Genomic DNA, 25930 nt, shown 5'->3' with positions numbered 1-25930 from the left:
TTGTGTTTATCCTAGGGTTGAGTCCTTACCTGTGTTTTCAAACCCACCATAAAGATACAGCCTGCATCCATCTTATCATACACAACAGGCAGAGTCTATTTAAAAGAGTTTTCACATTCCTAATAGCTTTCCCTACCAAACATGCCGAACAGCACTTTTCCTTAGTACAAATTAGTTCAAGAAGCAAAGGCTATACCTTTGGTAATTAGATGACTAAAAAGATTTAACATACTGTTTCTGAGAACTTGGGTACTCATACAATGTTACCAGGATGTGGGCTATAAAGTTAATATGAGAGAAAAGGAGAGCTTGCCAGAAAGTTTTGATTTTTCATGATACAGCTGGAAGTTATGTATACAGTATTGCGCAGCACACACTAACTGGTTTTTAATGACACACTGGTCACGTATAAAGACAAATGTGTTCCCTGATATGCTTCACAGTATTAATAAACATGAGCCTGACAAAAATGCATTTCATTCCCACACAATGAAATGGTAATGAGTCACACAGATAAAGACAATATAACAAAAAAAAGCACAGATGTTTTGCCAGACGTTATATATAGAGTAAAACAAACCCCTGGTTTGTCTGCTCTCAGTGTTCAGATGATCATACTGGTACTTTCATATTCATGTCAGAAGGTCCTCAAGCTGACTTCTCCTGGTTTTGCTTCTCTTTCACTAACAACTTTGAAGCAAACTAGAAAGCCTACAATTAAATGGGTTAAACAAACCTAAAGTACTTGGTTAAGGCACCAAAATAAACCTGGGGCTGTTGAAATGGAAAACAGAATGAGTCATAATCCAAGAAATGCCTTAGGCTTGCCACCCTCTCAGTATAATATATAAATATTATGTGTTAAACCTGATTTTCAGAGGTTCAGAGTGCCCAGCATATGTCTTAGTCACCAACATGAAAACAAAGTGTAGATACATATGCCCTTTTACTTTGGGGATAGAGATATGCTTTCTGGGTACTTCCTTAGAAGGGCCCCAGGAATCTGCACAGAACATCACCCAGCCCAGAATAAGCAGGATTTTTAAGGAACCAGAGCTCAGGTCGAGGGAAAACTCCCTCAAAGGGCAAGACAGGGCTAAGTCTCAGGAATGGCCCAGAATTCAGAGTACTGACTGGGTTGTTTTACCATATATAGCCTGGATACAGCCATTGAGTACTTTGATATTCATATGTCTGATTCTGCCCTTATTCCCAAAGGTTCAGCTCAAAAAGTTAGAGCTCTGACTTATGTCAGCTGTAGGACTAACTGGTTTCTTGATGGACAATGGAGGTCTTTACATAGAATTCTTTGTCAAAGAGGAAAAGAAGAAAGCCATAGAAGAAAAAAGTGATAAATAGTACAAATGAAGGAACATGTTCATATACACACACATTAAAAAAAATAAAGAGAACTCAGCTACAAATTGAAGCAGCCTATAGAAAACAAAAGGGGCAGACCTTCAGTTGGTATAAACAGAAGCAGTGGTGGCCAAGCATTTATTCTGATTAATCTTAAAGCTATAACACCTGAAAGAGCCCATATTAAAAAAAAAAAAACTAAATGCACTGTTTGCAATACAAGGGGAAAAAAAAAAAGGAAAAAAAGGAAATTTTAGGCTGTTTTCACATACACATGACAAAAAGAAGGGAAGTGAAAATCTATCTGTAAATTACCTTACTCACTGTGTCCTTGCCAGGAATTTTATATGCAGATATAGACATCTAACTATCAGAAAGACTGAGGGAGAAAATGGAAAGAGTCCAGAAAACAGCAAAAATGATCAGAGAGCTGGAGAGACTGGTACGTAGTGAATGACTAAAATAGAACTGGATTTTTACGACCTTGGCTCTATGACAATTAAAGAGATACAGCAATCTACAGTTTGAAAGGCATGAGTAAAAAAAAAAAGGGGGGGGGGACTTTTACAGCAAAAGAGGAAGGGCAACTAAATGAAAAAAGACAAATGGATTCTGGATTTCAAAAATACACTGAGTAGTCTCCCAAGCATGGAATGTGTAAAAGATCTGCTAGCCTGGGATTAACAATGTTTTTTTCTCCTAGACCTGTCTACAGATGGCCTCTTAAAAATGTCTAAGTCCTGTTCTTATTAGCTCATCTTTGCAATTCAACATTCCTTGTACTAAGATGGCATAGTTAGCATTTTATTCAAGGATCATCTACTTCTGGTCAAAACAGTTGTGGAGAACAAACTGATCCCCAACCTTATCACTGGTCTCTGCCATATCTCCTGCCACCACTGCCTCACAAGCACGAACACTGAAGGAAATTTTAAGATGCAAGCATCACACCCCTATAATTTCTTTCTTCATTTGTTGAACTCTCTGGGTGCTGCTGACTCATTTAGGCAAGAGCTTCCTTATACCATCTGGATTTAACAAAAGCTATGTGACATACAGAAAGAGCACACAGGCTTGGGAAAAAGGAGGCTGGAAGGAAAAAACCCAAGAAGTAGCCAAGAGAAGGTTAAACACAGCTTGCTAGACTTTGACTGTGGATTTTGTACATCCTGGCTGGAAAGTAAGTTTGCATTCTATCTGCTCCTATCTCCTTTACTTGAATAAGCTGGATAGAGCGGAACACTGTAATAGATATACATTTGTACATATAATGTACATATATGTATATCTATTATATATACGTGTGTCATAATACATGGACTAGTTGCATGGTCACTGCAGGGGCAGGTCAACTCATACTAGAGGAATGTTACATGAAGGAGTAATGTAATCCAAGTGCATCTTCAAGAGTGGGAACAACTACAGTTATTTACCTCAAAATAGCTAGCAAAAAATATTAATTGCTCACATGGGCATTTGTCTTCCATTCTCTCCTCAAATCTCTTCTCAGTGGGATTTTCAAAGTACCTATTTTTAAACAGTATGCCCTTTGAAAAAGTATTCTCCAAACTCTGCTTTTTGCGAAGCAGCATCCATTTTCATAAAGGAATGTTTTTACTGAAAAATTACTTAATATGTTTGGAGAAGCCAAAATTCAACCAAGTTATCAGACTATAAAAAAATAAATAAAGTATAATAAAAAGAAAAAGCCCAAACAATAGTGTTTGTGAAGCTCTCCTTACACAAGTAAAAGTCAGAGTTTTGTGAACCCTAAGTGTAGAAATAGGAAACGCCTTGGAAAGGAAAACTTATCACTCTGTACTCAGCTGACCTATGTATAGGTCATGGATAGGTATGGATGATCAGGTAGTGAGGTGGACTGCGAACTGGCTGAAGAAGAGAAGCCAGAGAGTTGTAGTCTATGGGGCTGAGTCTAGTTGGAGGCCTGTAACTAGTGGAGTGCCTCAAGGGTCAGTACTGGGACCGGTATTATTTAATATATTCATCAATGATTTAGATGAGGGAATTGAGTGTACCATCAGCAAGTTTGCTGATGACACTAAGCTGGGAGGAGTGGCTGACACGCCAGAAGGCTGTGCTGCCATCCAGCGAGACCTGGACAGGCTGGAGAGTTGGGCAGGGAGTAACTTGATGAAATATAACACGGGAAAGTGTTGAGTCCTGCATCTGGGCAGGAACAACCCCAGGTTCCAGTATAGGTTGGGGAACGACCTGTTAGAGAGCAGTGTAGGGCAGAGGGACCTGGGGGTCCTAGTGGACGACAGGATGACCATGAGCCAACACTGTGCCCTTGTGGCTAAGAAGGCCAATGGCATCCTGGGGTGTATTAGAAGGGGGGTGGTTAGTAGGTCGAGAGAGGTCCTCCTTCCCCTCTACTCTGCCCTGGTGAGACCCCATCTGGAATATTGTGTCCAGTTCTGGGCCCCTCAGTTCAAGAAGGACAGGGACCTGCTGGAGAGAGTCCAGCGCAGGGCAACTAAGATGATTAAGGGAGTGGAGCATCTCCCTTATGAGGAAAGACTGAGGGAGCTGGGTCTCTATAGTTTGGAGAAGAGGAGACTGAGGGGTGACCTTATAAGTGTCTATAAATATATAAAGGGGGAGTGTCACGAGGATGGAGCCAGGCTCTACTCAGTGGCAAACAATGATAGGACAAGGGGTAATGGGTACAAACTGGAACACAAGAGGTTCCACTTAAACTTGAGAAGAAACTTCTTCTCAGTGAGGGTGACGGAACACTGGAACAGGCTGCCCAGGGAGGTTGTGGAGTCTCCTTCCCTGGAGACATTCAAAACCTGCCTGGACACATTCCTGTGTAACATTATCTAGGTGTTCGTGCTCCAGCAGGGGGATTGGACTAGATGATCTTTCGAGGTCCCTTCCAATCTCTAGCATACTGTGTGTGATACTGTGTGATATTTCTGGCTTTCCAATAAGCCATTCTAAAACTATACGATAAACAAGAACTGAAAATATTGTTTTTATATTTTAGCAAAAAAAATATTTGTTGTTTCTCCATGGTTTGAATAATTTATTGTTGAGAATGTCCTAAATTCCTTGGAGAATTTCTGGCTCATCAACATATTGCAAACAGTCCAAAAATGCAGTGCACTCTTAGGATAAGTAGTTTATCAGATCGAAGAATTTCTGTAAAAGAACTGCACAACAGAATGACCTAATTCAAGCATAGCATGCTCAGTCTTCCCCTTCCATATCTAAAGCATGAAAAGTGTCAAAACCTGTGAGAAGATCAAGGAGATTTCAACACAGAAAGCTGTTTCATAGCAAACTGCAGAAATCATCTGGAAAGCTTAGTGGTAGTAAACCCCTGAAGTGTGGTTTTGAAATGCAAACTAAACCACGCTATTCTAAATCAAATGACTGTCACATTTAAAATCAAGATTCCAGATGGATGGCTTTTAGAAACAGATCTGAGATCTATTTGGTCCAGCTGCTGAATGGATAGGAATGTGCATCTTCAGAAAAAATTACCAGGGCTTTTTTATAAATTGTGGCAGCTTGTGGCAGCTACTGAAGAGTTCAAGGCTTTGATTTTCGTTGTTCTTTTAGTCATTTACCAATGACAGCACTCTGCTTCATACCACCATTCGTCACCTGCTTCCCACTGGACATTAGCACCCTGTGAAGCAACACTCCAACAATTGAAGTATAAAACACCATTAGCAGAATCCTAATGAAACCAGAGAATTTATCAATCTCCAGAGAACATGGTGTGATCCAAGATAAAGAGCAGGACCCTCCACCACTGACAGCTATGTCAACCAGAGAATGTTTGCAACAGAGAGGGGCCAAGCACAGTTACTGTTTTTATAATGATTTTCCGTAAGAATCTGGTTTAACCATTGGATGTTTATGGAGAAATCATCTGGTCCCTCCTGCAGATCCCACCAGCATCACAGCTATTTTTATATCTCCTCCACTATTTCCCTTTTCCTTTTCCATGCCAGTGGGTGAACAGCGTAAGATCTGAAACTCTGATCCACATTCAGGTTCTGCTTTCACACTATACCAAACTTTAATGCCTTACTTTGCTCTGCTTATATAAATCATAGAATCATAGAATGATTAGGATAACCTAGTTCCACCCCCTCTGCCATGGGCAGGGATGCCTCACACTAGATCATGTTGCCCAAGGCTCTGTCCAACCTGCCCTTGAACACTGCCAGGGATAGAGCATTTATTACTTTGGGCAACCTGCTACCAGTGCCTCACCCCCCTCACAGTAAAGAACTTCCTAATATCTCACCCAAACTTCCCCTGTTTAAGTCATAAACACTTGGGTTACCACATTTTAACAAGATACCAGTCAACTCAACAGTAGCAGCTGGCTGATTGACCACTGTGCTCCAAGATCAAAGCAGATGATTTTCCTCTCTCCACAGCTCTGGAAGGCCCAGAGCACAAACAGGCTCCTGAGTTGCCACTCGGTGCTGAGCAGCATTCTATACCCTAAATCCCTTTCCCAACCTTCCCCAATGTGCAGCTGGCCCACTTAGCAGGAACCTGTCTTAAATACTTTCTCAAGTCCCATTACAGTTCTTTATAATCTTTAACAACCTCTAACATCACAGAAAGCATTGATTATAACAGTCCCTGTGCTGCTGTAAACATTGAAGTACTTATCACATGTGCCCCCACATCCTACCCTGGGACCTTTTTCACTCCATCATTACTTACTTCAGCATTCAAATCCAAGTTCAACTGAGTTATTGTGAGTTTTACTCTCTAACATACACTGACATATTAATAAAAGCTCTGTTGATACATCCCATAAACTGCAGTGAGAAGCAAAAACTGAAAAAAATGGAACCAGACAAGAATGAATTATGAAAACACACTGAGGACATTTTCAGACTTCTACTGATGAGAGAACAGAAAAAAGAAATATCTAAAAATGTCTGAGCCCAGCCCCTTTGCTATTCCCCATGCTTTCCATCTGCTCACAAGGAATTGTATTCCCATTGCGAGTATTAAACAGCAAATTCTCTCACTCCCTCACTGGAGACCATTGGAGCATTAACTGGTAAATCATCAAAACAGTAACTCAGGAGACCTCATGGGAGGACTTTCTTTCCTCCTTCCTCACATTAGAAATCAGAGACTATGCTGAAAGCTATTATAAATATCTCTATCACCACTAACCTGGCTTAGCTAAAAGAGATACTATTTTTGCAACAAGTTTTTGATAGAATCATAGAATAGTTAGGGTTGGAAAGGACCTTAAGATCATCTAGTCACATTTATCATGTTATCTCTACTCTGACTCTCAAAGCAGCCTTCACCCTGACACATACAAAACCAGTCTCCTAGAAGCTTTTGGCTTAAGCTCAGCAGTTGGATACAACTGGGCAAAATAAATATAAATGTTCAGCTACGGCTTACATTTATTTACATTGACTGATCACTGAAAACTGTGAATTTTACACTCCACAGGGCAGAAAAACAACTACAAGAAAAGCAACTGAGAGCAAGGGAGTTTCCCTACACAGAGACAGGATCTAATCATCCTGCTGCATAGAACAAGAGTCACTGCATCAGTGGTGATAAACTAGGACACATATGATATGATGCGCCCACTTTTTCCAAAAGCTTCCCATCAGGTTTTCTTATCCACACTCTTCAAACAAGTAATTTTTTTTTTTCTTGTACAGATATGGCTACATAAGGAGAACATGTTGGAGTTTGCACTTTATACCTTTCTATATGTGTCAAATCTGAATATTTGACCTGCCACTGTGAAAACAAGAAAAATCAGAATTCTAAACCATATCTTTAATCTGCAACATCATTCAGGTTTTCACACAATCATTGTGGTTGGAAAGGACCTCTGGAGTTCATCTAATCCAACCCCCCTTCCAAGGCAGGGCCACCTAGAGCAGGTTACACAGGAACACATCCTGGTGGGTTTTGAATGTTGTCAGAGAGGGAGACTCTACAACCCCCTGGGCTGCCTGTTCCAGTGTTCTGCCACCCTCAATGTAAAGAGGTTCTTCATTGTGTCGAGGTGAAACTTTTACTTCATTTTAACTCATCCTGCATATCCCCAAACTCAGTTCATTACATCTGCTTCCTTCATATGGACTTACATGCATTTATCAGGAGGAAAATTGGGAAAAGGGGTTGTAACCTCTCCACTAACACTGCCTGGTTCACTTCTTGAGATCTCAGCTGCAGAGCTGCCTCTTACTTCCACCCTCCTCTGCGTGCCCAGGTGAAGTCTGCAGCCACCATTTTTACACCTCACTCCTAATGTACACAAATACTTAAAGCCCACCTGATCTTCTGGTATCCCACAGTCTACCTGTGAAATGGTAGGAACAAAAATTCCCCAGATATGTCATAGAGATATAAGGATAAAATAAAATTCTGTGACTTCATTAAGATTTTCAATACTGATCTTGAAAAGAAAATAACATTTGAAGTACAGATCTGTTAAAACTCCAATGAAATTAGCAGAGAAATGAATAGGATTCCTTGTCCTTTACATCTTTGAAAATGTAAAGTGCTATTTATATGATAATCATGAAATGATACTTTCAGATAAAGTTGCAATTATTTTTTAAAAGGGAAAGGGGGGGGAGAAGGGAGAGAGAGCTGAATTCATCCCAGGTGAAGTAAGATAGATAAGGCCCAACTGGCAATTATCTATGGCCTTGTTGCAAAGACTAGGGAGCTTTCTCAAATGGAAAGTATAATTGTGAAAGCTTTTGCCAAAAGAATATAGCTGAGATCCCTGCCTTAGTTGTGAAAGACAGTTTCTACCTGCATTTAAAGCACTCCAACATGTTCAAAGATTAAACAGGCACATCCTTACATCCTTATAAAACAAATTTTGAATTGGCTCCACATTACTTAATAAACTTGCACATTGTTTAGAGTCTAAATGCAACACATTTAACCCATTATTCACCATGGACAAATGAAAACTTTTTTTGCTGAGAACTTTCCAAAAATCTGTGTGTGAGCTGTTTCCTGGGATATCTCATCTATTTGTCCACCTCTATCATTCATCCCTGGGCCTACATTTTTGATTACATGTTTTTTGAGAGACTACTTGTTCAGTGTTTGTACACTCTGTACCACATTAAGTTTTGAGAGACTATTTTAATGCAAGCAAGTTGTGATAATAAACAATTCACCCTTCCACTTACTAAAATACAGCAGCAACATGTTTAATGCTTAGAAAATGAAGATAGATTATAGCTCTTCAATAGCTGATGGTACTTTCAAGCACAAGTTTAGCACCATAAAGAACTACACCTGAGTCAAAGTGTGGAAACATGCATGCATTTCATGTCACATGATGTAAGTCTTTGGCTGTTACCTATACAGAGATTTAAGAAAAATAAATAAATAAAATTTGTCCTAGAATCCTAGAATGGTTTGGATTGGAAGCGACCTTAAAGACCATCCAGTTCCAACCCCTCTGCCATGGGCAGGGACACCTTCCGATAGACCATGCTGCTCAAAGCCCCATCCAACCTGGCCTTAAACACTGCTAGGATTGGAGCAGCAACAGATTCTCTGGGCAACCTGTTCCAGTGTCTCAAACAGATGTTACAGAACATGATATAAGATTGGAGAATATTTCCACGCTATTTGTTATCATTGCTTTCTACTCTCACTTTTGTCCTTCAAACTGTTCTGTCCAGCCATGCTGGCAGAAAGCTGAGCCTTGCAGTCTTGGGCAGGGAAACTGGAAAAATCCCACTTACTTAATATTGTATATGCCCACTTGCTTTCTGTACAGTTGCCAGAAAATTAAGGGATAAGAGCTTGACACTGCTCAGGCTTTGCCATCAACCTCATTTAATAATTCATACATAAATAATTTCCAAAATAACTACCAGAATTATTGAAAACAGAGTATTTTGGGGGGTTCTTAATAAATAACATCCCAAGTCATACACAGCCTTGAGCTTTTATTGCTTTGAAGCAGGCTTTTCATTAAAAATATTATTTTTTCAGGACCAATTGCAGCACCACTTTATTTCAAATCCTCAGAGATTACAAAGGAAAACTTAATTTTCCATGGTGCTGCCTTGATAGGCATTGACATTTATCAGCTATTGCAATAGTGGATTTCAAAAGACAGATGGACATGAACAAAAAAAGTGCTGTTTCTGACACTGTCAGGCCACTCTCCAGTGGCAGACAGTGATTTGGGTGATCTTGCAAGAAGAACCACCCATTAGCTTCTAGCAAAGCTGGAGCTGAGCAAGTGGAGCTGTGACTTGCTTTGGTAGACTAAGATGCAGCAGGAGTGGTTGGGAAATCATAGAATACCAGGTTGGAAGGGACCTCAAGGATAACGTGGTCCAATCCTTCTGAGCAAAACATGACCTAGACTGGATGTCCCAGCACCCTGTCCAGCCAGATTATAAGTGTCCAGTGTTGGGAAAGAGCTTTTCAAAAGCAGCTCCCTGGTTGTACACATGCACCCTGATCCATGCCTCTAGTGAGGGGGAAGGTAGAAAGCAGTTGATATAAACCAGCATGGTCAGAGTTCAGTAGCCAAGGGGCTAGTTTGGGATTCTCTGCTGGTTGTTCCTACCTTGCTTTTCAGCAGAACCAAACCCAAATTTCTGTGCCTGACTCAAGTAACTACCAGAAGTTGTCTGATTGCCTTTAGGCTTCACTCAGCTCCCCATATGGATAGACTGAAAAACAAGAGTTGCTGAACAGAAGCACCCTGAAAGCTGAGTCGGGACCTCAGGTCTGTCAATGGGCCTTTTTATTCCTCCCACTCATGGGACAAGAGGAGGACAAAGAGGAATTGGTGGGGGGGAAGGTGGAAGGGAGAGCAGAAATGCAGCTCATAAGTATGCCTTGAGTCATCAAGCCGTTTCTTTGCTTGCATTTGAACCTATTGTAAACTTGTATTTGCAGCCTTTTATATTTAATGAGCCACAGCTACAGTGCTGGATCCAAACCATTTACGTGACACCAGTACCACTAAACTCATCAGCATGGGAGAAAAAGGCATCAACACGAGTTACACATAGATGAAAAGCTTTTTTGCAGAAGTTATCCGGTCAAGAACAATGCAGTGCGGTCCAGAGCATTGTATTAAGTGATTTCCTACGCAAACCTTGCGTAGTTATTTTTATATCACTTTCCTGTGAGCTTCTCAAAGTTTAAAGCTATCCTTAATTTAATGCAGTGATGAAAATGAAAGTTATCAGTAGTAGCTTCCTTCAAATTTAACAATGGATCATTGATTAGTAATACCACTTCTCTGAGTGACAGATGATCATGGCATTGAATGCGGCATGAATTTACTCCTGACAGCTCATGAGCTCATGGTGTATATCGATATTATCAAATACTTTCAGCAGTCACTACAGCAATTTGCTCACTTTTATATAGATCACTCTTAGGTTTAAGACACGTTCTTAAATAAAAAAAGGAAATAATTTGAAGCTAAAACCCAAGGAAGGCATGACAATACCTTGTAATGACGGATGCAATGTTTTATCACGGCAGCGATTAAGCAGCTTAGGGAGGGAGCATGGTACAAGTAATGTTGGAGGGTACAGGCTGGTAGGGCTGGATGTGGTAACTTTGATGGGCAGCGGCAGCACACCTTTCCTCCCCCTTTTTTTTCATTTATCCCTTACAACTGCAGAGAAGGCAGCAGACATGACCCCATACGGCCTAATGCACATTCGCCTCTACTTTTTTCCCCATCTGCCTGTAGTCGCAACGCCACAAACGCTTGCTCCTACGAATTTCAGTCATGCGTGAGGCCGCGGCGAGGGCAGCGCAGGGCCTGCTGGCCGCGGATCTGAGCTGAACGGGGAAGCCGAGCAGGTCTGGCGGCTCCCAACGGGCGGAGGTGCCGATCCATAGAGTGGCCACCGAGCCGAGGGGCGACTGTGCTGCAGGCCGGCGCTGCGGGCGGAGGACCCCTCGCTGCCCGCTCCTGGGGATCCCCTCCTTCTTGCTCCCGGCCCCGGCACGACCCGTCACGCGGGGCGTGTCCCGGGCAGCCCCGCTCCGCCCCAGCCCGGCGGAGCGGCGGGTGCCGCGGCAACGGCCGGGGCAGGGCAGGGCCGGGCCGGGAGCCACGGAGCGGCGGGCAGCGCCATGGGGCTAGAGACGGAGAAGGTGGACACCCGCATCTTCATGGACGACGACAACTTCCCGCGCAGCGGCGGCCCCGCGCTGTCGGAGGCGGAGAAGGGCGCGGAGGACGAGCTGGACCGCGACCCCCATGGGATGAACGCCCACCTCCAGGTGCGCGGGCGCGGGGACCCAGCCCGGGGCGGCGGGGCGGGACGGGCCGGGCCGCGACGGGCCGGGGCGGTGGGCGGAGTGCCCCCAGTCTCCCCTAGTGCCAGCTCCGCGTAACGGCCTGGCTGCTGTCGTTCCAGCTGGGCTTCGAGGACGTGATCGCGGAGCCAGAGCTAACGCACTCCTTCGACAAAGTCTGGATCTGCAGCCACGCTCTCTTTGAGCTCAGCAAGTACGTGATCTACAAGCTCCTGACCCTGGTCCTTGCCATACCCCTGGCCCTGGTTGTGGGGATCGTCTTTGCGGCGCTCAGCTGCCTGCACATCTGGTAAGTGCGTTCTGTTGCCCGTGGTGGGTGGGCTCTGCAGACGGCCCAGCAGCACTACTCCTAGCTGTTGATCACCGCCTTTACAGCCAGTAGTCAGATCTGCTTACGTTGTCTGCTTTGGTTTTAAAGGGAGAGAAATGACAACAGTGTTTTCACTGTGATTCAGTTCCCTGCTGTGCTTTTGGTCTGCCATGTCTGTGGAAGCTCCTTCGAGCAGAGAGCCTTCTTTACTTCGAATAGCATCTACACAATGCATTCCAGACTCAGCTGGCTTCTGGACTAGTAATAACGATTGCTTGTTCTTTTAAAACTGGAGTACAGAAGTTGTTAAAACGTGTTTATTTGAAATGAAAGTCTTGGGCAGAAGCGTTACTGCCACCTTCTCAGTATGGTTACCTCTTCCATTTTTTCCTCACAGACTAAAGTAAGCTTTTGAGAGCCCAACTCACTCTTTCTTTGCTGTTACCACAAAATCTACTGTCACTGCCTTGCATCTAATACATGGCCATCTCTAGGTGCAGTGCCCCAAAGCACTTCCACATAAGCAAAGCCCTGCTAAGCACAGGAAAGCGGCCATTGCCCAGCTTCACAGGCAAATATACTGGTACTCCAAGTCACAAAAAACCTTATATGTTTGAAACAGAATATACTGGCAAAATATTAGGGAAGAATACCTGGAGACAAGAAAGGCAGATGATCATGGAAAAGGAAGAAAGGCAGGGAAAATAATGATGTTAAGGAAACCTCTCTATGGCTGCAGAGGAAGGGATGAATGCATATTATCAAAGCCATTCCTGCAAACCAGGATTTTCCATATACATGGGTTTTGGCCAAAGTCTCATTTGACTTGGAATCATCAAGAAATTTTTAAGGAAAACAAAATACAATCCAGAAACTAGGAAAAAAATCTCAAGTCAATAGGAATACATTGGTTATCTGAGCCCTTGGTTGCAATCTCAAAGGTGCAGATTTCTGTTTTCAAAAGTGGAATGGAAGTTCGGGTTGATGACATTGCCATGAGCCACTTCAAAACCCAATTAACTCAAATTTAGAAACATTGAGTCGGCATCTCACCCAGAAGAGTTGCAATGAAGTTTAGAGCTGCTTACATGCTGCTTCTCTGGTCCCTAAATTATGAACACTGTATAGCATGCCTAGACTTTCAAGTCTGGAGCTGTCACTGCGCTGTGAGTACTGTGTGACTGCAAAAAGGTACGATGACCATATCGACTTCCAGTAGTGAGATATCTGTGGAAGAATTAATCAATGCCAGATTTATTAAGACTGTAAGAAGTTTTTGTGCTTCAGTATGATCTGGTATATGGATTTTACAGTGTGGATGTGTGGACATGAGTTTCACTGAGCCAGGACTCTGGGGTCAGTTTCTATTTATGCAAGTTGTCCCTAGTGACTCTCTCAAGAACAGTGGGTTCTCAGTATATCTGAAATAGGACTGTCCGCATGTGGCACTTCATTTGAAAAGTTTCCTTTGACTTTCTGTGAACACACTTGCTTCCCCAGCAACTACTTTTCTTTCCCTATGTTCACTGTCACTACAGATCTTTCATTTTGATCTTCCTTATGCCTGGGATGAGTGTGAAAGCATCACATAAATTGGTAGCATTACCTGCCCCCCTTGGAGCTCATCCAGGGCTACCATCCAGAGCCAGCACTGCCTCATTTTCCCACAACCACAAATCGGATTTGTTCCAACACAAAGGTGGAAAACACTGAGACTAAGTCATCTTCTCTGCAGCTTTCCATGTTCCAGACTTCTTGGTGTAAGGAGTTCAAAGTTTCTGCATTTGAGAGGGTAGCATATGAGCAGTGCAGGTGTAGAGACCCAAAACACATGGTACTGGCTCCCATGTAGCCCCACTGGGTCTGAAAAAAATAGTAACTCCTTGTTTTGTGGGTGAGAGGAAGGGATTTCCATTATAACTCTTGTCTTCATCTGTTGAAATGTCATGGGAAAACCCTGGGCACACCCTCCCACATGGCTGCCTGTAGGAGGTCTCATCAGAGTCACCGTGCCTCATTTTCAGCATCCAAACCAATGAGATGATGATGTTATCTATCTTAGTTAGGGGAGCCTTTCCTGAGGCTAAATTCAAACATGTTGCAGCAACTTTTGGAACTGCTCAGGCACAAAGCCCTGTTGATTGTCACACATGTCATTGCGGTTTTGTCAGGATGCTAAAAATCCATTCCTCATGCATCAAGGGCACCTCATGAATTGCCCCTCTCAGACCTGATAGTAAATGTTGCCTTCCACCAGCAAAAAGGTGGCTGAAGAAGGAAGCAAATGTGTGAGACTTTACGGAAAGCAGAAAGAAAGCTGAGTGAGAAATATGTAATAATTCACTTTAACTTACATTTTTATCTATAAAGATGGGACATATCCTTTTCCTGTTCTCAAACTGTCTGCTTGAGACAGAATCGAGCATTGTACTAGCTGATAAAAGATAATGATGGGCTGAAACTGTGCCAGCTAGCAAGTTGGTGACCTATATACAAGCCTGTTCAAGGAAGGGTACTTCTCCACCTTTCTTCTCCTTTACTGATGACTGTCATTCTCACCACAGACTATAAATGGCAGAATTTGTCACACTGAGTTTTAACATCTTTCTGTGAATATTAGCAAGCTTTTAAAGATTTCCTTAGGTTGAGGCTGTTACTGATTTTTGATCATGAGCAGAACACTAGTGGTTTTTCAGGCAACACATGCAAACTCATTATATTTATTATAGATCAGAGACTTATCCTTGATGTTCCAAGCCACATGTTTGCCACCTCTTGGAAATTAACACTTGAATATCATATATGCTTTTTTGTAGTCCTGTCTGAATAGTCTTCTGGTATGTTGCATATGTGTGCTAAGAATGGTTCATTTGTGGATCCTTAACTCAAGTCTTGGATCTGAGATGGGGTCTAAAGCACAAGGAGTCGAGCAGGATTATGCTCTTGTCATCAGCTGGAGCAGCAGGTGCTCGGAGCTCCTGTTGGCTTTAGCTTCCATTCCCAGCGCTCAGATGCAGCCAGGGACTTACATGCAAAGTAAATATGGACTTGTATCATCCCTCACTTCTTTCTCCACAACTCTGTTTATATAACCTATTGTTATCATACTCAACCCCAAAACCATCTCCCTGATGGCTGTCTGAAATCAAAAGAAATGACAGTATAGCTATGCCATGAAGACCCACCCTATGATCTGGTGTTGCCTTGAAGCCTCTTCTTTCATGTCCGGTATATATCCCTTGGAGATTAGCAGCAAAAAAGTAATGTGAGCAAAAGTGAAAAAGGTTGATGGGTATAATTTTGTAGATGTCATGTCTTGAACAGAAAGAAAATAGGATAGATGGAAAAACTGGGGTAATTTGCACTTTTCAGTTCAACAGTTCCCAAAAGAAGGGATTCCTTCTCCTCAGTGAAAGGATGGGTATTTTATGATATTTATACATAGCAAGATTCAATGAGAGGTCATATAGCTAGTTGAAATATCTTGTCTGTGCTTCAGCTTAGATGCCATATTCAACAGAGCTTTGATTTTCTTCCCGATGCTGCATTGTGTGATGACATTACTAGTGTAAATATTGCAGTCAGTGTTGATATCCTTGGGATATGCCAACTTCCACTGTTAGACATCACTTAAGCAAGCTGTTACTATCTCTGTGAATACAAGTGCAGATTGGGGTAAACTCACAGCATTCTGAGTAAAGAATGTATATGTTAATGTTTACTTGACAGGTCACAAAACAATACATAGCTTTTAGTGGTCCTTGGTTATTTATGTTTCTAAGTGTGCCTGGTCATTCCACAGAAGGCACATCGTACCCTGATGATGTGGAAATGCAGAACGAACAGGATGCATACATATACACATGTAGATACCTATATAGCCACACTCACATGTTTTAAAAGTTAGAAAATGCCTTTTACTGCTCTCTATGTGTAAAGGGTTTCCTTCTCTGAGGAAAGGTGTTTGAGTAATTGTTATTTAGTTAGACTGACTTTTATTTTAACGTTGAAAGTTGTTTACATTAATTAGCTTTGTTTGCTAGCATGTCTCACATGTCCTCCTACCGAGCTAGTGTACATTGGTTTTCATATGCATTTACCATAAAATTGGCAATGTTTATAAAACATTACCAAAACATTTTATATTTATTGTATTTAACATTATCAAAAGATATTGAGTTCTGGTACTGTCTGAGTGATCTCTACAGCAGTTGTGGGTGGTATGATCACTGCTTTTCCAGCCCTTCCTAATGGCATCCTGGTGATTCACTGCATCTTTCTGTGAAACTTCTGCATACTGTGGTATTTGTTTAGTTTGTATTTCGTGTGATCCTGTCAACATAAGGTCCACCAGAAATGTCAGCTTTTCTGCTCCTCTCTAGATCAGTTGGATTTAAAAAAAATGAAAGCCAAATTTATTTTAGATGGCAGGAAAGGAGCAGTGACATAGCCTTTCTAAACTAACCAAAATGGAAAAGGGATGAAGTCAACACAAGCTGAGTAGTCATTTCTGGTGTTTTCCCTGTGTTGCTTGGAGAAATATCTTTTTTTATTCTAACAGCTGAAGCCCTACTTTTATTCTCTAGAAATTATCTATTCTATATGCAGTGATACTATAGGTAGGTTGTAAAGTGCATAATTTACAGGGGTCAGTTTAAAACTAGGGACACATTATTCCAGCAGCACTCACAGTTCTATATAGTGTGTCTTTTACTAGCTGTTTCAGCAGAGACAAAAGAACAGAAGGTTTTAGAAAAACTATTCTTGTTTAAATCTGTCTGGGCTAGTTTAGAGTGCAACATAGACACACTAGTATATGGCTTGCATTGTATGATAAAAGCTGAGAATCTGGTTAAATAAACGCTGAAAATAAATAGTTTATTTTAAATTTTACATTTCTAAGCTCCAACTTTTTAAAAATGTGTCAGTTTGGCTTTGGTTTATTGTTTGTTTGTTGGGTTTTTACTTTGTTATTCTGAGCAGTACTCATTGGAAATACACAATACCTGTATATTTTTTCCATACCTATGATGAAATAGTAAATTAAATATTTCCTGTCATCCAACCAAAGTCAGTGAGAGTTCTACAATGGGCTTATGTGGATGCAAGACTTGAATCTTAAATTTGGAATGCAACAGCAAACTATAACAGAGTTTATTCTTTATCAAGAGAATCTATAGTTTCTTCTACCTAATTTAGGAAATAAATGTGTTATATATGGCACAGATTTTTCTTTTTTTAAACCTTGCTCTACTACCACTTCGGTATTACATAAGTTATTTACGCATTTAATGTATCTGCGCCTAAGTAAGAACATCCAGCTTTGTAAAATGACAGACGGTTTTGGCCAGTAAATGATTAAGAAAGGAGAGTAACTTAAAATAGCGTCATAAGTTATCATGTATCCATAAGTTACCATGTATTCACTGGCCCTTCTCAGCCGCCCATATGTGCACTTCTGCCTTGCCTCTGTTGTTGGTATGCTTGGCTTAACCTACCACTGATGACTTTACTTTGGAATTGGGACATATGGAGAGCACTCCCCGGTTGCTTACCAGTGTTAGGAGATGAAGGCACAATACTTTCAAATATGCACCCTGAGCAAATAAAAAGGTCTTTCCCTGTCCAGGAGTTTTGACCTCACTCTAGGTTAGTTTCTTACCCACAAATGAAAATCTTTACAGGATCCTCAAGGATTCCATTTTTCTGAGGTTTGGCATATCTCTGTACTACAGCAGTCCAATGTAACCAGATATTGCTTTACTGTTCCTGTTTTATTGTAGCAAGTTGTTAACAGCCAAGTTAGGCTGTAGGAATGAGATGAGAATGGTGATGTGCCTATGCATTTGGGTGGGTGAAAGAGGTGAATACAAGAAACACCAGAAGAGAGAGCAGAGCAAGAACAGATTGTAAAGAGCACTGTTCCCAGTCAATCAAACTGGAGAGAACATGGTGTTTCTGCCAAGCCCAAAGACCCACATTCAGATACAACCACGGGGCAAATGAATCCCTAGGGGATGACTCTGCTCTTCAGACACAGCAGGATGGCAGCAAGGTTGCCACATATCACATACACCAGCCCTTCCAGCATCAGGGAGAGGATAGCAAAAGTTCACCTCAGTAACAGGCATGTCCACAAATTAGCTTAGCATTGCCAATTAGGAAGCAGAGACATGATGACAAGAAAGCTGGCTTCTCCTGTCCCTTGGGTTGCACACAAGTGATCCTGCCTAGAGGACCGCATGCATCACGGTGCTTCTGCATGTGCAGGTGTAAGGCTGTGAGTAAGCGAAATTGATGGAGAATGAGTGCAAGAGTGTAAAGCCAACTTGTTTAGAGATTTAGAGTTAGAAAATCACTTCTTCCATGTGTTCTCATACTTGTGCTTGGTTATTCTGATTTCTCCATGCTGTAACAGAAACAATCATTAAATCTTCCATTTTCTCTTTTACAGGATTGTGGTGCCTTTCGTGAAAACGTGTCTCATGCTCTTGCCTTCAATGCAAACCATATGGAAGAGCCTGACAGATGTTTTCATCAGACCATTCTTTCAAAGTTTAGGCCGATGCTTTGCCATGGTTAATATACGCCTGGACCAAGAGTAAACATCAGGGGTGCAACAGCGCTGTAATTGTAGCTGGTTTTATACCTCTTTGCTAACCTAACATACAAGCACTTACCATTCATTCCAAACTGATAAATTATAATGGCTGGTTTAAGCGGGAACATGCTATTTTTCCTAAAACTCATTTATTATCAGGGAGATCAGTTTAAGAATAAGTAGGCAGTTTTCATAACTCACTATTTTAACAACAGAGCAATCATGGAGTATGTTGGCAACACTTTATTTTAATGGTACGTTAGTTGCTAGATGACAGGAGAATTCTTGTGAAGGTTTAACAGCCACCACAGTGATAATGATTTGCATTATTACTATAAAAACTTCATTGAGTAGGCTGTGGTACCTTAGGCAGAAGTGATCTCTGAGGGTTCACACTGACTTCAGTGCAGTTCTGCCACTCACTGTGCAGAATGATAAACCCAGTCCTTTATTGTCAGCAGTTAAAATGATCATGATTCATTGCATAAACATACAGGAAGAGGAACTGTTGTATAATTCTCCTATACCAGAGGGAAGAGCTCCCTAGAAGTTTATCCTTTAAAATAAGGTGTTAGCTAATGATTTGGGGCATCAGCTAATCTGTATATTTATTTTATGAGAAGTTAACTTGCTGTATATTTTGTACCTTTGTAAATGGCACTTGATAGTTTTCTTTAAAACACTATTTCTATAGTATTTTAATTCTAACCAACTTATTAGGAAGCAGGAGTGAGACACTGCAAAAAATTACTTTAGATAACTAAAATTTCTGTTTCTAAATTATGTAGATTTTTAAGTGCTGCCGTGCAATTCTAGTGTAATTATTATATATGATTGTGTGTAAAAGCAAAGATTATAAGTGTTTTCATACAAGACCTTGCAAAAGAGTTGGAAATATCTGTTTATGAGAAATGTTTTTTTATTAAAAATGGGGTGTAGTAAATGCAACCCTGCCTATTTCTGTGTATTATCTGTGTGAACATTGTGATATTTAAAATTAAAGACACTATGCTAGCACTTTAACTAAGTAGCAAGCTCTTGTAGAAGGCAAGTGAGTGTAATTGGTATCCTTGTCTAATTCTCCTCACCTATTGACTTGATTCCGCATGTTACTTATTTACTCCTTCAAAGCCTAACCGCTAAAAAAAGCCCTTCTTCCTTCTGCACTTAATATGACTTTGTAAACCAGAATAACAGAATGTATGCAGAGGTACATGAAAATTACATTAGCCTTCTGATGGGCTTAGGCTGCTGTTTTCTTTAAATACAGATGGTAAGTTGCAATTGTAAAATGTTTGTATGATTCAGAATGTTATTTCCTAAAATGATGTCACAGATTTCATATCAAAAAAGAACTATATAATAAAATAATAAAAAGTCAGCTTTTTCCCATTTAAAACTTCATCTTTTTTCATATTTCTCAGCTTTTTAAAAAGCTGTTTAGATAAATAGTGAACAGCATGGAATACTATGCGGTTCTTCCAAAATATGGGAAAGGGTAAAGGGTGAGCATCAATAGCGTTCCATTGTTATCAACTACATTTAACATATTTATAGTAGAAAATGATGTATCTCTGTTATTAAGCCCATACAGAACGGTTGCTTTCTCTAAAACAGGTATCTCTGCAGAATTTTGGCTACATTAAAAAAAATGCTTAATTCTTTTTTTATGGGCACAAGCTTCCTTTACAGGTGAGCTGCAGAACTTTCCTTTTCTTGTTTGTTGGCCTACAGAAGCTAGCTGACCCTGTATATTCTTTGTACACTAGGAACATCTGTTAACATATGTTAAAAATATTTTTGCCATTCATGTCATTTAGAGAGGGATTCATATGGCTTTTGAAAATGGATCTTAATGATTACTGCCCATGGAAACTTGTCTGGAATTTTTTTGTTCTACAAGAAGTTAGCTTGTTGTTCAGATGTGTTCTGCAAGATACCTTTCTTATGTTAAAAATGGAAATATCTCTTTTGAAAATAAAAATTGGTCAGGCTAGGCTTGAACTCTTTTGAGAGTTATTTTCTTTTACAAAGTCCAAGAATTTTTACAAAGATATTTTGCATGGAAAACAATATCCCTGTGGTAAATTCATTAAAAAAAAAAAAAAAAAAAGGAAAATAATCAGTACTAGTTCCTGTGTCTAAAAGGAGCCCTATAAAAGCTTTGAGGGAGCTCAAGTCTGGGTCCAAACTTTGAGAATGAGGCCATTCCCTAGAGAAAAATGTATCGGTTTAGGTCATGAACTCCTGGATATGTGCATCCTTAAGTAGCTTACTGAAATCATCTGGCTATACCACAGACAAATCTTAGTCTTATTGTAATTTAGGCATGTCATTAATTAGTTCTTTTCACCATTTCTCTAGCTGTTACAGGACTTGAGCAAGCTTGTAATTAAGTAATTAAACCTGTTATTTTCTTACATGATTTATAGCAGTATCTTTCTCTGGATAAGTGCTAGTTCTAAGTACTCTTACTGTAAGAGTTACCAAATGTACTGTTAGGCTTATAGTAAAATATAAGATGCTTGGCAAATACACTTCATCCATGAAAGGAGTTAAAGAAAGCATGAATATATACAGACTCTCCAGTGCTTCGATGTGAATCTGCCTCAGGCAGCCTTGGCTGGCCAGTATGCTCTGGATTTTATGGATTTGACAGTTCTGACAGACATCCCAAAGCTCTGCCACAGCTGATACTGTCAATAGCTTACAGCATTGTTGGACAACAGGGACTGAATGGGCACTGGCACTGAACTGTAATATTCAATGTAGTGTAGGTTCCTGGAGTTCTTCTGCAGTGCATTTGTTATGTGGACAAATTATCCCAGCTGATCCCTTAACAGCAACTTGCACATGAGGATTTAGCCAAGAAAGGAATACAGAAACTTAGTCTCTTTGTCTGCAACAAATATAGAAAAATTTACACCTGATTCAGGTCATGTACTTTGATACATCTTCTCTGTGGAATGGGGAAAATGTTTTGGCTCTTAACAAGGGTAGACTTTCCATCATCATGGTAGAGTTAATGAGGATAAAAGCCTGCCTCTTGTTGCTGATGACCTCAGGTTTATCATCATGCGCTGGAGATTCAGGTCTGTGATGCAAATTATTTCACCTGTTTTTCATAAAGAACACAGCTAACAAACAGAACTAACCCCGAATTTGTGTTTATGGACTTTTTTCTGTCAATTCACAAAGAAATTTAACCTGCTTTCTTATGAGAGCTATTTCATAAAATCATTCTAATCTGACTATAGAACTTTCATATTTGTGTCTTATCTTTCCCTACTCTATTTGTTCATTATATACATTGGAACAAATTTTTAATAGCAACTTTGAAATATTGGTAAATGAGGAGCTTTTTCCCACCTATCCAAAAAGCCCACTTATGCATACATTGAATGAAAAGTTCAGAACTTCCCTGCAGCTCTGGGACCTCAGACCACACACTCATTTTCAGTGGAACCCAAAGTTCAAGTCCATATTTTCACAGGGTGTGATTGTTCCCCCACCTGCAGAGATAAAACTGCTGCTGTTAAGCTGTATTAACTCTCTCTTATAAATAGATGGAAAAATACATGCGTTTTGTTTCTTTTTAAGAAAATAGAAATGCAAATGGAACAAGGTCAAACACCAGACGTTCTACCAGTGTAGTTTGTTATTTCACTGTGCTTATGAAAATTAGAACTGAAGGCCTCCAACGAATATACTGAAGCAGCAGTTATGCATTAAAAAATGAGGTGCTTTCTTCATGCAAGTGTTTACAACCAAGGGGAGAATTAATAAAGGCTAATTTTATCCTGGTGACAATAAATTTCCTAAGCTTATTGCAACAAAATGTCTTCTGTAGAAGCAATTCAGAGGAGCTATGATAGGTTCCTGCTCTGAATCATCCTCCAGCAAAGACATGCTGCACCGATAAATGCAAAATGTTTGGCTTGACTTGGCTCCTTACCTCTTCTACACAAAAAGTTATATTTGGTGCAGAAATAGACACGGCCTATGGAAGCAACTAGAACTTCATGTAAGTAGTGGGGCAGGTGCTGTTCTACACACTTCTCTCACAACTTGAGGCCAGGGGTGAGTGTCACCTGTCTTAGGTGTTTGGTTTTTGCTGTCTGGCTCCCCCCCCCTCCAACCACAAGTGGGTGAAAGAAGGACCCCTCCACAAGGCACTGAATCAGATACTGCTTCAGACACTTTAATGCAATAAGATGTAGACTCACACTTTTTTTTTCCCAAACTTTCAGGAAAATATGTCTGGTTTTGCCAGCTGCCTCAATTTAATAAGCACTGCTTTTTCACCCCATGTACCTGCCTCACCTTGCTTTTTACTTTGCACGTCAGAGCTATCACAGTGCTACAACTATAAGCTCTGTTGACCACAAAATACTTAGACAGCAAAGCTTGTTGACAAAAAAAAAACATCACAGCTGGGGAATTGGGGTTGTTTAGTCTGAAGAGAAGGCTCAGGGGGTCTTTATTGCTCTCTACAACTACCTGAATGGAGGATGGAGAGAGGAGGTGGCTGATCTCCCAGATAACAAGCAATAAGACAAGAGGTAACAGCTTCAAACTGTGCCATGGGAGGTTTAGACTGGATACTAGGAAAAATTTCTTCAACAGGAGGGTGATGAGGCATTGGGAATCACCATCCCTGGCAGTGTTCAAAGACCTTGTAGATGAGGCCCTCATAGTCATAGTTTAATGGATTTAATCTTAAAGATCTTTTCCTAGATGGTTCTATGATCCTATGATCATACATAAGCCTCAAGGAGTGGGTATTTAAGTCCCATTAATAAGACTAGTTCTCACACTCTGATATTTCTGTAAGACATATGAAGAGCTAATAATGTGCTAGAACTGGCAGAATGGTTCAGAAAAGTGTTGACGTGGACCAGTGTTCATGGTCCCCCTCAGTATTTATCAGGGAATTTGATATTGAAAAGAGTTGAGAAAATGTGTCTTGATTTGCACAATGTCTGGCAGGATTAAAGCTTTCAATCTATTTACCACTCCAGCCAAGGCAATTACTAGCTATCTTGAACAAGACCTACAGGGACTAGCTCTAATAAAAGATGTACACACCTAGCAAAGGACTGGGAGTCAGGCATTGACATCCAAAACTGTAATCCCTGCCCAGCTGCCACCCAAACAGGAACATGTCTAAACTGAGAAGGCACCTCCCTTTCACATAACATTCCCTCAGTACCTACACTTTTACTTCAGTCATGCCCAGAACTACCCTTATTTGGGCAACTTGGCATCTTACTTGCATCTAAGCCCAGACAGAAACCCAGACTGGGCTAAGATGCAAGCAAAGAGAATGCCTTGGACCCCTTAAAGTACACCTACTGCACATCAGCAGAATAAGGTGCTTCCCAAAATGAGCTTTCCCAGGAGTAAGACAAATATGTTAACACACCTCAGAAAGGGAAAAATTTATTTTGGGTCTATCAGGTGTTGGATTACTTCTAGCCCTCAAGGCTATTGTGAAATGTTTTATGGTAGCAGTGCTTCCATGTAAAAGGAAATCACTCCTAGCTAGAGGTTGTGAGGAGGAAGGAATGTGAAGGGATCTCGCCATTTCTCCTGTTATAACTCCTTTGATACAGGGAACAAACAGGCCAAATAACAAATGCATACATAAAAGTGCAGCCCTATACATAGTGGTAGTGAGGGGCACCCACCTCAGCAGAAAAGTCCTGATCCAGTGACTTATAATTTAAAATACAGAAATCTTCCAGAGACTGGAGACAGGATGGCCACTATCTGCAAACAATGGAATGAGCAAAACAGTGGCCTGCATGTTAAACCTGTCCCAATGCTTGTTACCATGAAGCAGGTGATGACAGCAGCATTGCTGATAACAGCTCACTATCAGCAGTTCTGGCAGCTCAGGCTTTCATCCAGCAAAACATCCAAAAATGCACATAAAACAAGGCAGTTAAGCAGTTGAACAGAAGCCACTAAAAAAAATGCAACGATCTTCCTCTTCTAAGAGGTTCTTAAATGCTCTACATAAGGCAGGCTGCTTTGACAGTGTCTTGTGTCTTGACACCCTCGCTGCTGTTGAAACCATACATAAAGAATACAGTTTCCCAGGAATGATTCTGATCTCGCTTACATTGGAATATATCAGAAGTATTGCTAATACCATAATAGGAATAATTACACAAGCTTGGAAAAAAAGTGGGGAGGAGGAGTAATGAGTGGAAGGAGAGGGAGTGTTTGATACCACACAAAGACACTCAGTGAGCAGTCACGCACATTCAGTTCAGTTTCATGACTCATTTTCTGACAGTTTTTTGAAGAACTTTGTCCAATCAGGGTTTTTTTTTTCCTTTCTTTTTTTTTTTTCCTTGCACTGTTTCCTACCCTTACCAAAACCTTTCCTCTGCTCAGAATGGAAAGAACAGCTCATAATTTGCACACACTTTGCTCCATGTTTACAGCAAGTTCTCAACTAAGGTAATCCAGAAGTTTGAAAGTTCAGTTAAAGCAAGACATTGGAGCTATAAGAACTTGTTAAAATTAGGCGTGACATGTCTAAGGCTGGTGTGATGGAGGAAGAAAGGCAGTGAGGTGGCCAGCCAAGGTAGTAGGTAGTCCTGTTCAACAGCTGACCTGGGCTTCAAAAGACACAGCAAAGCTCAATGAGGTGACAGTTTGGGTGGCATTTTCAAGGCCAGCCTGTGTGTCTATAACCCCTGTCAATTTTAGGCCACCCCTGGATAATGCATCCACAATAGCTAAGAAGAGGATCAGAACCTTTGCACTTTCAGAAGATTCCTGCAAGCCTTTACCAGGTCCTTTCCTGCTGAGCTACACTCTTCTTCTGTACGCAATGGGAGCTCCTTGCAGAACTCCTGCACACATCCATGCTGAGCTCCTGGCTGTTAAATTTGATTGCATTTCACATACAGCAGTGCTGGAGGCAATGGGCCACAGTTCTATCCCTGTCCATCTCTGCGGAAGTCACTTCCTCACCCTTAGTATCCATGGCATTTTCTCTGTAGGCTGTTGTCGTGGTATTCAAGCTGAGATGAGCACGGCTAAGGTTCACTAGATGTGACGGCTCATTTTAGTTCGTATGCAGCCTATTCTGGAATTCACCTCACAAAGTTTATAAATTCCACCAGCTTCCAATATTCTTCTAGCCACAGCAGTGTTGTGTGATTCAGAAATTGCTTTTAAAGGGGACTGTGGTTCTGCAGAAACCACATTTCAGGGCCAAATCAGCATTTCAAATTAACAAATATACCTTTTTTTTTTTTTTTTAGTCACATTAAGAAAAGCAGTAATACTGATGGATCAAAATCTTCTGATTCATGTGCAGGGTA

The 25930-nt window shown here is 40.9% G+C and overlaps 1 protein-coding gene across 1 annotated transcript; it reads left to right on the top strand.

The window, feature by feature from the left end:
• The first annotated feature begins 11428 nt into the window (after positions 1-11428).
• CAV2 (caveolin 2) lies at positions 11429-19986 on the top strand. Its single transcript, XM_061467674.1, has 3 exons — positions 11429-11640; positions 11778-11965; positions 18441-19986. Exons 1-3 carry the CDS (start codon positions 11491-11493, stop codon positions 18589-18591), a joined length of 489 nt encoding a protein of 162 aa, XP_061323658.1. The 5' UTR covers positions 11429-11490; the 3' UTR covers positions 18592-19986.
• Positions 19987-25930: the final 5944 nt, after the last annotated feature.

This window comes from Pezoporus flaviventris, unplaced genomic scaffold, assembly GCF_033815535.1.
Source record: "Pezoporus flaviventris isolate CSIRO_AGI_PZ_B2104156 unplaced genomic scaffold, CSIRO_AGI_Pfla_v1 ptg000045l, whole genome shotgun sequence".
NCBI classification, from domain to species: domain Eukaryota; kingdom Metazoa; phylum Chordata; class Aves; order Psittaciformes; family Psittacidae; genus Pezoporus; species Pezoporus flaviventris.
The sequence above is the reverse complement of the archived record's forward strand: the minus strand, read 5'-3'. Positions and strand labels throughout refer to the sequence as shown.

Coding starts and splice junctions, on each gene's coding strand:
- CAV2 (XM_061467674.1), top strand. CDS start 11,491: ATGGGGCTAGAGACGGAGAAGGTGGACACCCGCATCTTCATGGACGAC. Junction 11,641..11,777: donor GGATGAACGCCCACCTCCAG/GTGCGCGGGCGC, acceptor CTGTCGTTCCAG/CTGGGCTTCGAGGACGTGAT. Junction 11,966..18,440: donor CTCAGCTGCCTGCACATCTG/GTAAGTGCGTTC, acceptor TCTCTTTTACAG/GATTGTGGTGCCTTTCGTGA.